A 16,773-nucleotide genomic window follows, 5' to 3' on the forward strand; every position below is an offset into this window, starting at 1 on the left:
ATTGATGAACCATTGTAATGCTGCTCCAGTCAGGGTTGTGCCAAAGCCTTTACACATGCAGACCTGCCTGAGTTCACTGGGTATTGAGGCGGCTAACATCTTCTATTTGATATGGCAACGTGATTTTGTGAATCAGAGGTTCCATCATAAGTTCTCATGGATGGAACGGTGAATTTCTTGGGGAGATCAATCTTTGCAATTTCATCTACAAAGGGTGAATCAGCAAAATTGGAAAAGTCAATGTTTTTGATAATGGATGAGAATGGGGTTCCTGACTCGAATCTGGTCTTGGAGCCTGAAGCCTGATTTTCCAATTTCTTTTTCAGGTTAGACTCAGATTCCTTAAGCCTACTGATTTCAGCTTCTGTCTGGGCTGCTTCTCTTGAATTGTCTCCAATTCTTTGATTTTAGCCAGGGCAGCCGCTAATTGTTGTTCTAAGGTGAGTTCCACCATTTTTGTATGTGAATATTAAATGGAAAAATGGTAAAAGGAGTTTTTTTATTAAAGAACTAGATGCCCCACGGTGGGCGCCAATTGTTTTAGCAGGATTTTCCCTGAATGGATCCGGCTTGATTAAAGAGTAATTTGGGTATCTAGTTCTATAAGCTTGGAAAAATATTATGAATAAATAATAAGGAAAGACTAAGTATAAAGAATATCGCTTTGTATTATCTGAATAAGCTGAGTACAATTTTGTGAATATAATCGAGTATTCAAGAAATAATCAGAGGTAAAATTGTGAAATAACTAAGGAATAATTGCCCCCCCCCCCCCCCTAATCTGTTTACAAATGCTATTTATAGTTGTACAAATGTTAACGTTGCATTAATCTTAACGTTCCCCTCCATTGTCGGAGTTGTTACCAGATTAATAGGGCACACTTCCTATTAATCCGGTTGACTCGTTCTTTTCTTTAACCAATCTTCAGCTCTTCCTCCTTATGCGTCTTGATTCATGGGAGTGACAAGGTCTTGTAGTTAGACTTGGTCTTCCTTGTGAATAGGACGTGATTATTAGTTCATACAACTGCATTTCTTGTTTATCTTCTTAATCCAGCCTGTTTGGAGGCTTTACCAGGCTATTTTGCACTTACCATCAGGCTTTTCTTCCAGGATTTAGTAGCCTGCTTATCCTGTAATACTCTTTATCTGCCAAATAGTAGTTAGACTTGTCCGGTCTCTGATTGCCTCAATCAGCCTAGTAAGGTCAGGCCAGGTTAGAGTCAGACCAGGCTAAACTGGGCCTAACAACTACAATCTCTAAAGAGATGAGAGAGAGATTCCACACAGGGGGAAGAGTCTTCACAAAGAGAGCAGGTAGAGCGCCAATGCATATTTCGTTTAAGAAATTCAGAGCCAACGGGAAGGGCATTAGCCATAAATTTCCATAGAAACACCCTTAGTTTGATGGAAATAGGCAATTTCCATAACTTTGATTTGCAGAAGGTAACAATAGTTGTAGACATTCTAGAGCGATCAACAACCGAGTTAGAACCAATAGATAAGCCCTTAGCAGCAGCATAATATCCGGACTTGACAGTGAAATCGCCATGTCTGGACAATTTCCAGTAGAATGAGTCATCTGAAGGTTGACATGGGATGAAAGTTGCGAGGATTTTTTTCTTAACTCCCTCGCCTGGATCGAAACCAAAAGAGGAGAAATCCCATCTCCTATGGTTATCATGAAGATCACCAACCAGGAACATGGCATTAGTAGGAGCATCAATAATATCCCCACAGAGATCACGAAGACTGCAGCCCTCAATCCATCTACTCGTCCAGTCATTAAGACGATAGGACGAGCCAATCGTCCAAGCAATATTGTTGAAAATAAGATCAGAGCCCCAGATTAAGCTTTTTAGAGCCCATGACGACGCTTGGGGAGTCTTCCATCGGTTCTGGAAAAAAGGATCATTTTGCACACCAAGCTTGGGACCAATAACTTTGCTAATAAGGCTTTCTGGAACACTTAAAATTCTCCGAGCAGACTTGGCAAGAAGGGCTTGATTAAAACAGCCAATATTGCGAAGACCAAGACCCCCTTCTTCCACCGGCCTACTAAGGAAGTCTTTACTACACCAATGAATATACTTATTAATTCTAGTTCAACTCCACCAAAAATGCACCATCAGAGACTGAAGCTTTGACGTTACACTTACCGGTATGCGAAATACCGATAGAGAGAAAAGAGATAGTGAAGAAAGAACAGAACGAATAAGGGTCAATTTACCAGCCGAAAAAAGAAGAATGTTATTCCAAGAGGATAGTCTGCGCTTGGTTTTGTCAACAAGAAATTTAAATAAGTCCCTTTTAGAAGACCCAATACTCGTTGGTAAGCCAAGATAATTGCCAAGGTCATGCTTTGGTGCAAATTTGTACTCAGTCAAGCACTTCTTGACCGTCAAAAGTGAGCAATTCGGGCTGAAAATAATAGAGGACTTATCTGTATTAATGCATTGCCCAGAGGCAACAGAATATTCATCAATAATGTTCATAAGAAAGTCCAAGTCCCAAAAATCACCGCGAATAAAGAAGAGAGAATCATCCGCAAATAATAAATGAGATATATCCGGTCCGTTCTTGCATATTTTGGTACTCTTAATGAAGGTGACATCCTGAGCGTATAGAATCATTTGAGAGATAACTTCCGTGCACAGCGCGAAGATATACGGAGATAAGGGATCACCTTGCCTAATCCCACAGCGAGGTTTAAATTTTTCCAAGGGTGCGCCATTAATTAGGATATCATAGGTAACAGTTTCAATTGTACTCATAATAAGGTGAACCATAGAGCCCGACAAGTTTAAGCTCGATAGCACCCCCTTAATGAAGTTCCAGTTTAGTCTATCATAGGCTTTACTCATATCAGCCTTAACCGCCATCAAACACTTCTTACCATAATTCCTATGATTGATAACATGAAGGATTTCTTGGGCAATGACAATATTATCCACAATACTTTTATTTGGGACGAAAGCACTTTGGAATGGACCAACCAGATCATCCATAATTCCTTTTAATCTATTCGCAATACATTTTGTAACAACCTTCATAATAACGTTGCAGAGACTAATCGACCGAAAATCCCCAACTCTCTCCGGACAATCGTTTTTAGGAATGAGAACAATAAAGGTTTTATTAAACTCTTTAATCACATTACCCGAGTTGAGAATATTGAGAGCACCATTAATCACATCCTTCTTAACAATAGCCCAGTACCTCTGGTAGAATGCTGTCGGCATACCATCAGGACCTGGTGATTTTAAAGGACCCAATTGGAAAACAGCCTGTCGCACTTCATTTCTCGAATAGACACAGCCAAACTTGGCCCTCTCCTCAAAGCCTAATTTACGCTTTAGATTATCAAAAAGATAACCGTAATTACACATGTAATTGTCAAAGCATTCAGGCTCAGCATCAGACTTAAAAATAGTGGAAAAGTGTTTAAGAAACAAGCCACCAATCTCCTTCATATCAAAAGTCCATTCATCAGACTCCTTTTTAATACCCAAGATAGTATTAGCACCATACCGTCCTTTAACCCAATTGAAAAAGTACTTAGTGCACGTGTCGCCCTCACAATTCCATTTCAGTTTTGCACGTTGTCGCCAATAAGTGCCAGCAGCAGTAGCGAATTCCATAAGCTGTTTGTGACATAAAACATAATTATCAGTGACACCGCCATTCTCAATATCAATGAGAAGTACTCACAAGTAGAGAACAGATGGTGATGATCCTCAGGTTAATCCAAACAGATATCACACAATTGATCAGCAGTAATGCCCATCCTAATTAGCCTATCCTTAGTCACAAGGCGCTTATGCATAACAGCCCGAAAGATGAAAGAACACTTAGGGACATTCAGTTTGTTCCAACACAAATGTCTCCAATGAACCTTTGGTTCGTTGTTCCTTAGCCAATCATAGCCAGCTTGGACACTATAGGGAATAAAATAATTCAACCATTTGTTACTTGTATATGCTTGGTGAAAAGATTGCACAATATGAGAGAAAGTCTAAAGTATTCTAAAGACTTTTTTGATGTAAAAGAGGTGTAACTAGGTAAAATAAGACGTAAAAATTTCGACAAGAATGAGGATTTTAAGTCTATTTGTGGATTAATTACAGACGAAGATAACAGATTTCTTAAAGGTAGTATTAGTAGGGAAGAGGTTAAACAAACTGTGTTTAGTTTAGCCGTTGATAAATGTCCAGGTCCCGATGGATTTCCTGCAGAGTTTTTTCAAAAATACTGGGATATTGTAGGAAATTATGTCACTAATGCAGTTTTAGCATTTTTCCATTCCGAGAAATTACTAAAATAAATAAATCATACTTTCATAGCATTGATTCCTAAAATTGAAAATCCTCAAACAGCAAACCATTTTCGCCCGATTAGTCTTTGTTCAACAATTTATAAAATTATTGCAAAAATCTTGGCTAACCATCTTCGAAGTGTCTTGCATAAGATTATACACCCTTTTCAAGGTGCTTTTACACATAATCGATTCATCCAAGATAATATTCTTTTAGCACACGAGATTTTCAACTCGTTTAAACGTAAAAAGGGCAAAGGAGGTTGGATTGCAATCAAACTTGATATGGAGAAAGCATACGACAGACTAGAATGGAATTTTATCGAGGAAACTTTTAAGCAAATGGGTTTTAATGCTAAGTGGATTTCATGGATTATGGCATGTATAAACACTGTTTCTTACTCAGTGTTAGTAAATGGAACACCGGGAGACGTTTTTAGACCCACTCGAGGTATTCGACAAGGAGACCCACTTTCGCCATATATATTTATTATGTGCGCCGAGATTTTAGCAAGATCTCTACAAAAAAAATAGTGATGATAGCTCTAGGGATATTGGTATTAGAATTGGATCCGGGGTGGAGAAAATTCCGTTTCTCACTTTTGCGGATGACACTATCATTTTCGCTAAAGCCTCTAACCAGAGTTGTAGAACTATTAAGTCTATATTAGATAAATTTTGCACGATTTCCGGGCAATTTGTTAATTTTGACAAATCCACCTTTCAATGCACTAAAAATATTGAGCGTTCTCTTCGTGAATCATTTAAAGGCATTCTTCATATGAACGAGGAAGCTCATTTGGGTAAGTATTTAGGATGTCCTATAATTGATAGCAGTGTGACTAAAAATACTTTCGAAAACATTATTCAATCTTCTTGCACTCAATTATCGAAATGGAAAGCGAATTCTCTATCTCAAGCAGGTAGACTAGTTCTTGTCATTGCTAATTTAGCCGCGAAGGGAACTTTTCAGATGCAAAGCTTCCTCCTCCCTTCATCGATCCATAATAGATTAGATAAAATTAATAGAGACTTTCTTTGGAATAAGAATCCTTCCCAGCGTTCTCCTAATTTGGTTGGTTGGCATAAAGTTTGTTTACCAAAGTCGGTTGGTGGTTTAGGAATTAAATCTTCTGAAGCAGCTAATAAAGCTCTTCAAATGAAACTTTTATAGAAAATTCTTATGGATAAGGAAAGTATATGGGTCAAAGTGGTATCTAAAAAATACTTGAAAAATTGTTCACTCTTTGATCATAATCCAATTCAGCCTCTTCTTGGCAATGGCGTAAACTAATGAGTCTTCGGACTCTATTTAGAAAAGGACTGAGATGGCGGGTAGGTAATGGTAGCAACATTAAGTTTTGGTCTGATAATTGGGTTTTTTCACACCCGCTTACAAGCAGTATGGTTGATGATGATAGTAACCGTGATCTTAATCTTTTGGTTAAAGATTTTATAACCTCAGACAAGCAATGGGATGTTTGTAAATTATCCAGTTTAGTGAATAACGATATTGTTAATCATATTACTAACATTCCAGTGCCACATAATGATATTCCAGATACCCTTATTTGGGGATTGTCCGTAGATGGAAATTTCTCTACGAAAACAGCAACTTGGTTAGCGCAAGGTTTGTTCGATCAAACTCTTGACAAATGTGAATTTCAGTGGATTTGGAAATTGAATATTCCTCCTAAATTGAAATTTTTTCTTTGGAAAGCCTGTGTTGACGGCCTTCCAACGAAAAGTAGACTTCTCAAGAGTCATATTGATGTCCCACCTCATTGTGTTCTGTGCAACAATCCTATTGAAAACAAAGATCATTTCTTTTACGAATGTTCCTTGATTGGGTCTGTCATCCAAGACCTCAACATTATTAGTTTCAACGAGTTTTTGTCAAATTATGATACTATTACAAGTCAAAGTTTTCTAACGAAACTTATTATCTCAAGGATTTAATTCCAAAAGATGACTTTATAAAGAATTTATTTGGTGAAATGCATGGTTCCATAGAAATGATATTATCTTTAATAATGTTATTTTAAGTATCAGCAAACTTATTACTTTATGTAATAATAGCACTAAGACATGGAATGTGACTAGATTTAAGGGTCTTAACAATCCCGAGGTAGAAGAGTCAGGTAGAAACAATTCTAGTAAGGAAGAGATTTGGTGGGAAAAACCTACAAACGGTTTCCTAAAGCTAAATTTTGACGGATCGAGAATAGAAGGTAATAAAGTTGCTTTAGGATATTCTATAAGAGATCACAATGGTAAAGTCGTTTTGTTAGGAGCCAAAAAAGTTCGGATCCAATAGTATCCTTGTTGCGGAAGCACTTGCTTTAAAAGAAGGTATTTTAGCAGCTAAATACTTAGAAATCTCAAATTTAGTTGTGGAGGGTGATAACTTATGTGTTATTAACTCGATTCGACGTACTTGGCAAATTCCGTGGGAAATTTCTAGTATTATCAAGGATGTGAAATTAGACCTTCTTTTTTTTCGATGAAGTGATAATTAAACATTGCTTTCGTGAAGCCAACAAGGTTGCTGACTTCATGGCTTCAGTTGGACATTCATGTCCAACTCTTTCGAGGTGGTTTGATAGCCGGTGGCTTCAAATTACCTCCCTCATTCGAAAGGATGAGATACGTTGGTCGTACCTTAGAGGATCAACCTAGTTTTCTTACGTAATCAAAAAAAAAAGAAAAAAAAAAGACGTAAAAATACAATAGGGCACGAATTGGGTATTATAATAAACATAAACCCAATTTAGGAAATTGCGCGGAGAGTTATCAAAGTGGATTATACTCGATCGATTGCTCATCAACTTGGTCGAGTATCCTCTCCTTGCCAGCTCCTTTCTTCGTTTAGTCTTCTACACTTCTCTTCCTTTATTCTTCTAGATTTTCGTGCCATGCTCTGTGTATTCTTTCATGCCATCTCCGTGGTGCTCCATTTCATTCTCTTGTTCCATAAATGCATCATTCCTGCATTAAACACCAAATAGTGGGAGTATCGACATTCTAAAATAAATGGCATATAAATAATGTAATTTAGCACGAAAACCATATCAAAAGTAACTAAGGGGAGGCATATTAATGTATATAAATGTGACTCGTCAGCTAACTTTGCGATGAAGTGAGCGGTCCTATTAAGTTTCCTAGGACAATGACTTATGGACATACAATGAAGAGACAAACTAAATTATGCAAAGATAAAAGGATAGCTTTAGCCTCATGATCCGTTTCAGCATAGCCACGGACTTGGAGAACCAAATTCAAACAGTCAGAGTAGCATCGATGTGTCTATAACCACGGGAGATAGCATCAGAGATAACACATTTAAATGTCATAGCTTCTGCTTGAAAAGGTGTTCTTGCCCAAAATCTTGAAGAGCCAGTGTGAAAATTAGTACCGGAGTTATCTTGAAACAACCAACCAACCGTAGCTTTAAAGTTAGGAGTCTAAGAGGCATCACACTTTATACGGATATAATCCGAACAAAGTTGAGATCCAATAAGGAAGAAAGGATAAAAATTCCGGATATTCATCATATCCGAAGAATCTTCAAGGGAGACAATCATCTGAGGTTTCAAGTTTCGGCGTCGATCACACATGATATTAGTATTGATGATAGCTTCGTCAGAAATCAGGCGCAATGAATCAATTAAGGAAGTATCTGATCGAGCAAACCTAAGAATTTTTCGCATACACAAATTCTCCAGATAGTACTCATGAAAATGGAGATTGAAGAAACAGACGCCTCTTGTTTCAAGAGCAATGCAATCCAATTGATAATCCAATCTTGAATTGTGGTATTAGAACCCTCGCTACTACGAATACCCAAAGGAGAAGCAAACCACATTCTTGAAGATAAGGGACAATCACGAAATAAATGCGCGATGGATTAAAGCCACATGAATAATCCCAGTCAAGATTACGCTTTTGAGCTTCTTCACCAGTAGGTAGAGAATTTAACATAATTTTCCATAAGAGAGCTTTCCACTTCCCTTGCACTGATAAGGACCAGTCTTGTTTTACAAAAAGTAGCTGTAATTGGTGTCATGCGATGTAAATCAGTTTTGGAAGCTTGCCTTATCCACAGCGAGTGAAAGGCTAAAGCATAGCCACTTCAGAAGGGAAAGCAATAGATAAAATGTAAGGAATTGCCTGATCCCCACACGCAGAAAGCACCAAAGAGGCATCCCACCCTCCGGGATCGTTTTGAAGTTGACAAACAGACAGAGGCGGTTTACAGGCCAACTCATCCTCCGAAATGTGAAGAACCTGAGCAAGTGAACGTCCATTAATCCACTTATTCCTCCAAACATCCAGAAGAGATGGGAAAGCCCACCTCCCAAGACAAGTAAGGTTTGAAAAGTTCCAAACCATTCCCCTACCACCCCATGAAGTGACCCTTCTTGCACTGTTGGCAGGAGACATAATACCATCTATACTAATATTAAACTTGTTTCCAATAAATCGACTCACAAGGCTATCAGGTTTCTGATATGTACAAATTATGAGAATTGTTGGGATGAAGCATGAGAGACTGCCTTACAAATACCTGGGGGTACTAATTTCTTCAACAAAAAACAAAAACAGATTAATAGATTGAGCACTTCTAAAGATTTGTGATTTTTAATGGTTGTAGCAGCAAAGCATCATATTAAAAACAAAAACAACATATCAAGGCAGACTAGTAGGACAAGTCCGGAACTCAAATGGGCCAAAAGCATACCAAATGAAGCGCAAATCGCCCCCAAGAAGAAATAAAATGGTTAACTTGGATCAAATTCTAATGAGATTTCACAAGTTACAGCCTACAGGGTTGCCTCTACCAGATTTGGGGAGTACAATTTCTTCAACAAAAAAAAAAAAGAAAAAAAAAAAAAAACAAAGCCACCTGCATAAATGGAATGTACAATCTCTCAAAAATAAATGAGGAACAGCTAAAGCTAGTATTATACAAGCAAAACTAGGATCCACCGCGCACTTCTTCCTTCAGATTTGATTCTTCTGAAATTTTCCCACATACGCCTGCAAGATATTAACCATAAGAAAAAGCTTCAATGATTGTTTTTGAATTATACGACTGAGTTGCAAGTAGCATCTCGACGTTTACTAGCACACAAAAACTTTGTATTAAACTGTCTTATACGGGAGACCGACTCATTGGCCGAATAATTAAATGAAACACGCGCACAAGTATCACATATATGACTTAACTCACCTGAACAAGTTTCTCAATCTTCGGCTTTGAACATGACAAATAAAGGTCGATTTTCTCTTTGGCATGAGGAATCTGAAGTCCTTGAGTCTCGATAATCTTGTCAACAACTTTTTTCACTATCGTCTTGTATGCGTCTTTGTTTATTTGGCCATCCTTCCAAGAAGGTTTCAAAAGTTCCTTGACAAACTCAGCTAAGGCAAATTTGAATGGACGAATTGCCTTTGAATCTTTCCCTTTGTTACCATCGTCCGCGTCGTCCACAGGCACGTCTTCAGAAGGCTTGTTTTCTGGCTCTTTGCTATTTCCTTCGGCTATTTTCTTAACCTTCTCATCATCTTCAGACGTTATCAAAGGCTCTTGCTGCATCATACCGTCACCCTCCTTATCCTGAACCATATTATCGGTTATTTGTTCAACCTCGTAACTCGACTTTTGAACATTTGGCTCAACGCTATCACTTGTAGGATCATATTGTTGCTTTGATGTTTCGGAGACAAGATGATTAGGCATGTCAGGCAGAATGGTAGCAGAACTCAACTGTGGAAGCTGTTGTCTATTTTCAAGTAGTTGGGCCAAAGAAGCAGAGAGATTCGACAATTGGACCAGTTGTTCATCGCTGACAATGTTGAGGCTGGCAGAGGTAGTAGCATTTACAAGGTGGGGTCCATCCGTCGCAACACTATTGAGAAAAGATGGTGGGTTATGTGAGAGTTGTTGCATTCTGTTCCCATCAGACGTTTCTGAAGCAAATTGGGCCAGGCCTTGTGGAGCAGGGAGACTTGAGCCTGAGCTAGGCTGTGCATTGATAGTTTGGTCAATCTGAAAGAGGTCTTGCCGAGGAGGAACATTCAAGGTTGGACTCATAACATGTCCAGAAAAAGGGATTAGGCCTGAGTTAGGCTGAATGCTGACATTCTGGTCAACCTGAAAGAATCCTTGCTGAGGGGGACCATTCATGTTTGGAATCGGAATGACATTTATGCCCTCCCCATGATACACAACTGGTTTTTCGTTTTCGTGACTAGGATTTTGCATAGTGGAAAGCTCAATGTGTACTGTTTGCTCTTGAAATCCGATTGGGTAAGGCTTTTCATAAAAACCTTCACTAACTGGATTAGGTTGAACAGAAGCAAAAGAAATATTGGACAGAGGTGGCGCATGGGAATTTGAAGAGCACAATGGATGCTGCTTGGTATCCATAGGAGAGATCTCCATATCACCAGAAACTTTTTCTACAACTCTAGATGTTGAAAGACTATCTCCACTCTCCCACTGAAATTGTGGCTTTTCATCCTGAAATCCATCATTAGAAACTGGCATTACCCATGTTTCTTTCACGTTGACCATGTCATGGCTCCTGGAATTATCCTCGGACTTTGCTGCAGTCACTTCCTTAACCTCATTTTTCTCTTCTCCCCAACCCCGAACTGGCGCAATATTTGTCATTGTTGCCACTTCACTCCAACTTGGTCCATCCCACACTTGGTTACTTTCAATTTTGTGATCAGGGCCCCTCTTATCATCTTGAGACCTCCTCTGGGGACTAAGTCTTTCCTGAACTTCATGGATGAATCTACAGCGGTTTCCATTCTTACAATTTCCTGAGGCAAAAAATTTGCACAAAGTTCCACCTCTCTTCTGAGGCTCACTGTCATGGTTTCTATACACATTCTTGACTTTATGATCGTAGTCTCTGTCCCTGTAGGCATCACCAACTGGCCCTTTCTCAAACCGACCAGCTGACCCACGGTCATGATTTTGATAGGTATCCCTACTTCTTTGTGAAGTTTCCCTATCCCTATGGGAATTGTCTACATGCCTCTTATCAAACATATCAGATGGTTCAGAGTCATGATTCCGATGGGTATAAATATCTCTATTACGGAGGGCATTGTCTCGGTCCCTATGGACATCATCAGCAGGCCTATTCTCGTGATCCCGATTAGAAAAAGTATCCCTACTTCTGTTAGAATTGTCTCTGTCCCGATGGACATCTTCAATTGGCCTTTTCTCATAAACATCAGCAGGCTCTCGGTCATGGTTCCGATGTGAATAAGTATCCCTACTTCTGGGGGCAATGTCCCTGTCCCTGTCCCTGTCCCTGTGGACATCATCAACAGGCTGACGATCATGGTTTCGGTGAGAGTAACTATCCCTGTTTTTTTGAAAGTGATCCCTGTCCCTATGGGAATCATCAATAAGATCCTCCTTAAATGAATCATCAACAAGATCCTGGTGTTCGTATCTACATGAAGCGCCTCTTCTACACTTACCCTTCAAAAAATCGCTACAAATATGCATGGATTTTTCTGTTCTTGGGGCATAGTCTTTGGTGTCAACCGGGGAATATCTCGAACCTCCAACTCCACGATGTCTACTTTCCCAATCATCAGGAGGACTATGGTCTAAAGGCTGCCTACTATCATAGGGTTGAGCATCTTGGTGAAGAAAATGGCAACCACTTCCCCTCCTGCATCTTCCAGTAACAAAATCTCGGCACACTTTACCTGAAACTCCAGATCTATTTCTACTTCTATCATTCCCTGCAGGATCCCGTCTGAGGTAATGAGATGGGCTCCGACTCCGGCTCCTGCTCCTACTGCTCCAAGACAACAATATAGAATTAGAAAAGGCATCTTGGTTAAAATATTATCAATAGAGTAACACAGTATTTTGAGTGTGCCAAGAGAACTTGCAAAAACCAATAATATACTACGTCGCTACACAGCTACCAATCAACTTGAACAAGTATATAGCTTTCATTTTCCAGTCTCAAAAGTATCAAAATTTTGGATAAAGCACAACCAATTGAGACTGCAATACGCCAATGGCCAGTGCTTAAATATGGTAGAGCTAACCATGGAGAACGCAGAAGAAAAAAGACCTTATGTTAAGGGAAATAGTTTCTACAGAAAGCCATTGAGTCACTGGGGTAATGATTTTTTCTACGGAAAGTAGATTAAATATAGCCTTGTATGATGCAGAGGATGAAGGATAACAGGTGGAAGCTGGGAGGAGACGAAGCAATCATAAAAAGAGCTTATTTGAAGTGGTTTTCAAAATTATGAGATTCAATTTTATCATCAACATTCCAGGCTCTAAAGAGGCTTCTGCTCTACACAGCCACACAGGAGTAAGGGTAATGACATAATGGAAATGTTAACAAACTGCAACATGTAGCACCTGTAAGACTGGGCCCAACCATTCCTGGGGGATCGGCTATCATGTTGTCTTAGTTCACTGGGACCAGACGACCTTGCAATATTTTCTTCTCTATCCCATGTCGTCGCTCTATCTTTGCTGCGGCTATTGTGTCTCCGTGAACCTCTGCTGGGTGATACAGGTTCTATGGGCTGTGAATAAACAAGTATTTGCAGAAGTCAGATATAATAAATAGTTGCATACTTGCATAGCATTGGCCAAGGATACTCGGATACTAATCAAGAGAAAAGATTCTAACCCTCCTTGCTTGAGCACTGTCGTGAAAATTTTCAGTTAAGGCTTCAGAATCTTTATCATCCCATTTGGAATGTCGTCTCCTAAAACTTCCGCTCATTTCTCCAGCCTAAATCAGAAATACCTTCACAGAACACATGTGAGATCTGAAACAAGTGAAACAGAGATGAACACTGGCATAAAATGAAACTTGAGAAATCCTATTATTATAAAACTTGCCCCACATCAGATTTGCATAGCCCCACAAATTCAACTCTAAACTCCAAACACATAAAAAATTCTATTTCATACTCATTAAATGCAACTAAACTAATCCAACCAACATTTCATGCCACAAAAAGTTCAACAAGATAACCACCTTAGCCCACATAACACCTTCTCATTAGAAGCAACGACTTTTCAGTGACAATTCTTCAAACAATCAATTACACGCACAACTTCGATCGCAATCAACTGAAAAGTACACATAGTAATGACTAATGGGTACATAAGTTCCACTAACATTCAACCTCTCCATGGAACACGTACATGAATACATTCATATTCCAAGTAATTCCTCAATAACCAACATTTTTCTACGGAGACTTATTAAAAGTTTAAAACCTTAAAATACGACGTCAACGGGAAGAAATTATGTCATTGGGCTATTCTTTTTGTCGGGGATAATGCTGTCACATAGTCAATAGGATGATGTTGTCATCCTATTCCCTAAGATGTCATCTTACTTTATCCTTTTGCACCTTCCTCACTTATTGGCATCTTTGTATTTTACAAACATGGTTGTCCTATATGAGTTATATCCCCTCTTTGATCCCCAAGTAGTGAGGTAAAGCTTAGAATAAAACATCTATGGTTTAAGGTAGCTCTTTCCTTAAAGTACATAACCATTTAAAGCATTCTAAATACTTTATATCTCTTTCTTTTTTTTGGTGACTAAAATACATTATATCTCATAACAATGACTCCCTTTGCATTCAAAATCACTTTGGGGTAACCAATAATAATAAAGATGAATTTCATTTAAGTTTTATGCAAAGATCAAACATGAGGTTTGGCTTCCGCCTTTTGTTAAGCCTCGCCTTACATATAAGATTGGTGCTATGTCCATAAGCTTTGCCAATTTCACTCTATACTCCTTCACATAGTAATTGACAACGGTTTAGAACCTCAACTAATCATAAATACCATCTCTGTCATCTTGAAATTACCAATATCTCTACTGAACATGCCTCACTGTCCCTAATTCTTGTATAGGAGACTATCATCAAACAACAAGATACCATGACAACAAGAACATCCCATTGTTTCAACACTTGATCCCCATAATACAACAATAATTGTGCTCCGAAGATGATTTTCTTTTCTTTTCACAGATGCTACAAGAACTGTTTCCATGGCATCTTGTCTACAATGATGGTAACTCATTAAGTAAAAAAGTCTGTGAGGAATGGCCTGGCTATAGAAAATAGATCTTGTATTGAAGTATGAGTTAAAACCCAAGCATCAACCATCACCCGCTTTAAGAGGTTCACCATAGCCCTCAAACTTAAAATAAACCATAACAATGGGGAGCCAGATTAGCAGCAGGAGCTCAAAGTCTATGATTATCAATTGAAATAGAGACGCAATTTCACTCTTTTAGGAAGCAAAATATGTTCACTTCATGAGCCACAATCGACATCATCTGTATAGCTCCACGCTTCCTAAAATGTTACTGCAGAAAAGTTATCTAGTATTAGTTTGTCTCTTCGAGGATCCGAGTGAGTGACATTAAACTAAAAGCATAGAGGCAACTAAACATCCCCATAGCATCAAATTCTAACCTAAATGTCCAAAACCCAAAGACCATTCACATCTAGCTTGAATTCATCAAACAAAAAACCCCTTTCACTCACAGGCTCTATTCCTCCTATTCCTCCTAATATTTCACTACTCGAACACGATGGCAACAACGACGATAAACAAAGATGGAACAAAATACGTTCCCTTAAAATAAAAAGGCGCCAATTGATATTCAAGTAACCTCTACTTCCATTCACACAGCAAAACAGGGTTCAAGGCATCATCAAGATAACAACTTTCACAAAAGGGTTTCAAGGAATCATCATTCCTCCTAATATTTCGACGACGAAAACAAGTCTCATTCAAAATAAACAAGAGCCAAGCGCAATTCAAATAAGCTTAACTTCTATTAAATGGGGTTCAATGCATCAAAATAACAACTTTCACAAAAGGGTTTTAGGGAATCAAGCTAATATCTCCAAATACATCAAAAATAACTCAAATCACTAAGAAAAAATTACAAAAATCAGCCTTTCAAACCAAAAAAAGGGAAGATTTGGAGGGATGCATGTAAAACAGGTAGAAGAAAAGATGTGAAGTATACAAATAGGAGGATTAAAGGACATACCAGTTGAAGGAAAGAGGTAAGTCGCGATCTAGAGCTTCGGTTCTTCAAGTTTGGGTTCAATTTTTTAGGGTTTTGCTGGGATTTGATGTGGAGAGAAGAAGACAGTCTACGGGACTACACTAATCAATTTTCCCAAAACAATGCTTTTCACTTCCTAATAGACCCGTCTAAATTTGACCGACTCGTAAACCCGATCCGACACGGTTTTCAAGTTAAAGACCCATCAATCTTTACCCGCGGCCTGATTGACGGAGGAACCCGAAATAATCGTTTATTTTAGGGTCAAAATCCAACCCGACTCGTTCAACCCGCTGGGTCAAAAATTAATCAAGAATATCATTAAAATATTAACGAGTAATATTTATATATAGTATTATTTTTAAAATAATAAATAAAAAAATTATTATTTTAATATTATATATACTATATTTAAAAACTATATATTTCATTTAAAATCGTTCATTTTATATAACTTTTATATCACTAATTAATAAAAAAAAATATAAATGTTTTGATATAGGTATGATAACTTGATAAATATGTAATAGAGGTATATTATTAATATTAATAATATTATTAAATACGGAGTATGATTTAATTTTAAATAGTATATTTTTTTTCGACTTAAAAATGGTAAAGTAAAGGGGTTAGATACTTTCTTTAGGGCTTGTCTGGAATCCAAAGAATAATCAGGGGTAAATTTTAATTGGGTGATAATTACTGAGGAAGTTAATTACTCCGTACTTGGTAATGAGTTCCTTGAAAATAGGTTTGACATATAAGTAATGATTATTGAGGAGATATGTTTACTCCCTCAATCATTACCCAGGGAGGAGAGTGGATAATGTATTACCCAATTCATGAGGGTAATAGATTCGGGAGGTGAATAATTACTCTTATGGCAAACATGGAAAACTCACATCCCCTACTACTAAAAGAATAAAAATCTCTTAAAAATCTCTTAGTAGTTTCCCGCCCAACTCCCCCCTACTTTAATGGGCCCGTGCTTTATGTACTTAAGTCACCACAAATAAGATGCTGATTAATGGGCATGTGCTTTATGTACTTAAATCACCACAAATAAGATGTTGAGTTGAGCCCACTATCTAATTAAGAATATAGAAACATATTGATTTCCATTGATTACCACCATTCCAACGTATAACCAAAAAATTCTTTTTGACTTTTCTAATTAAGAATCTTATATGGAAACAAAATAATTTCCCACTGATTACATCATTCTCACGTATAACCAAAAAAATTCTGACTAAGATAATAACAATCCTATATGGAAACAAATTGTTTCTACATAATTTCGCAGATCTCATTACAACCAACCAAAATATTTTTTGGTTTTTC

General features: G+C 38.0%; 2 protein-coding genes across 5 annotated transcripts; both read right to left on the reverse strand.

The window, feature by feature from the left end:
• Positions 1–1,244: 1,244 nt before the first annotated feature.
• On the reverse strand, positions 1,245–8,758 carry LOC141641645 (uncharacterized). The gene is made up of 5 exons (XM_074450299.1): positions 8,486–8,758; positions 8,159–8,365; positions 7,502–7,621; positions 2,231–3,644; positions 1,245–2,068 (listed from the first exon to the last, which is right to left on the reverse strand). Exons 1-5 carry the CDS (start codon positions 8,756–8,758, stop codon positions 1,245–1,247), a joined length of 2,838 nt encoding a protein of 945 aa, XP_074306400.1.
• A 302-nt stretch (positions 8,759–9,060) lies between these two features.
• Positions 9,061–15,600, reverse strand: LOC141643376 (uncharacterized). Of its 4 annotated transcripts, none has more exons than XM_074452514.1 (6): positions 15,415–15,547; positions 14,089–14,718; positions 13,009–13,128; positions 12,732–12,901; positions 9,549–12,147; positions 9,061–9,355 (listed from the first exon to the last, which is right to left on the reverse strand). In XM_074452514.1, exons 3-6 carry the CDS (start codon positions 13,102–13,104, stop codon positions 9,320–9,322), a joined length of 2,901 nt encoding a protein of 966 aa, XP_074308615.1. In that variant the 5' UTR covers positions 13,105–13,128; positions 14,089–14,718; positions 15,415–15,547; the 3' UTR covers positions 9,061–9,319. The 4 variants fall into 4 exon arrangements, with proteins under 4 accessions (XP_074308615.1, XP_074308616.1, XP_074308617.1 ...); XM_074452515.1 differs by having other exon boundaries at positions 13,009–13,150; XM_074452516.1 differs by lacking the exon at positions 14,089–14,718 and having other exon boundaries at positions 15,415–15,600.
• Positions 15,601–16,773: the final 1,173 nt, after the last annotated feature.

Source organism: Silene latifolia, chromosome 2, assembly GCF_048544455.1.
Source record: "Silene latifolia isolate original U9 population chromosome 2, ASM4854445v1, whole genome shotgun sequence".
Classification (NCBI taxonomy): Eukaryota; Viridiplantae; Streptophyta; class Magnoliopsida; order Caryophyllales; family Caryophyllaceae; genus Silene; species Silene latifolia.

Coding starts and splice junctions, on each gene's coding strand:
- LOC141641645 (XM_074450299.1), bottom strand. CDS start 8,758: ATGTCTCCTGCCAACAGTGCAAGAAGGGTCACTTCATGGGGTGGTAGG. Junction 7,622..8,158: donor GTGGTTTGCTTCTCCTTTGG/GTATTCGTAGTA, acceptor CCGTGGTTATAG/ACACATCGATGCTACTCTGA. Junction 3,645..7,501: donor ATTTAGTTTGTCTCTTCATT/GTATGTCCATAA, acceptor TGTCACAAACAG/CTTATGGAATTCGCTACTGC.
- LOC141643376 (XM_074452516.1), bottom strand. CDS start 13,104: ATGAGCGGAAGTTTTAGGAGACGACATTCCAAATGGGATGATAAAGAT. Junction 12,902..13,008: donor ACAGTGCTCAAGCAAGGAGG/GTTAGAATCTTT, acceptor GTTTATTCACAG/CCCATAGAACCTGTATCACC. Junction 12,148..12,731: donor GGTTGGGCCCAGTCTTACAG/GTGCTACATGTT, acceptor GTCTTGGAGCAG/TAGGAGCAGGAGCCGGAGTC.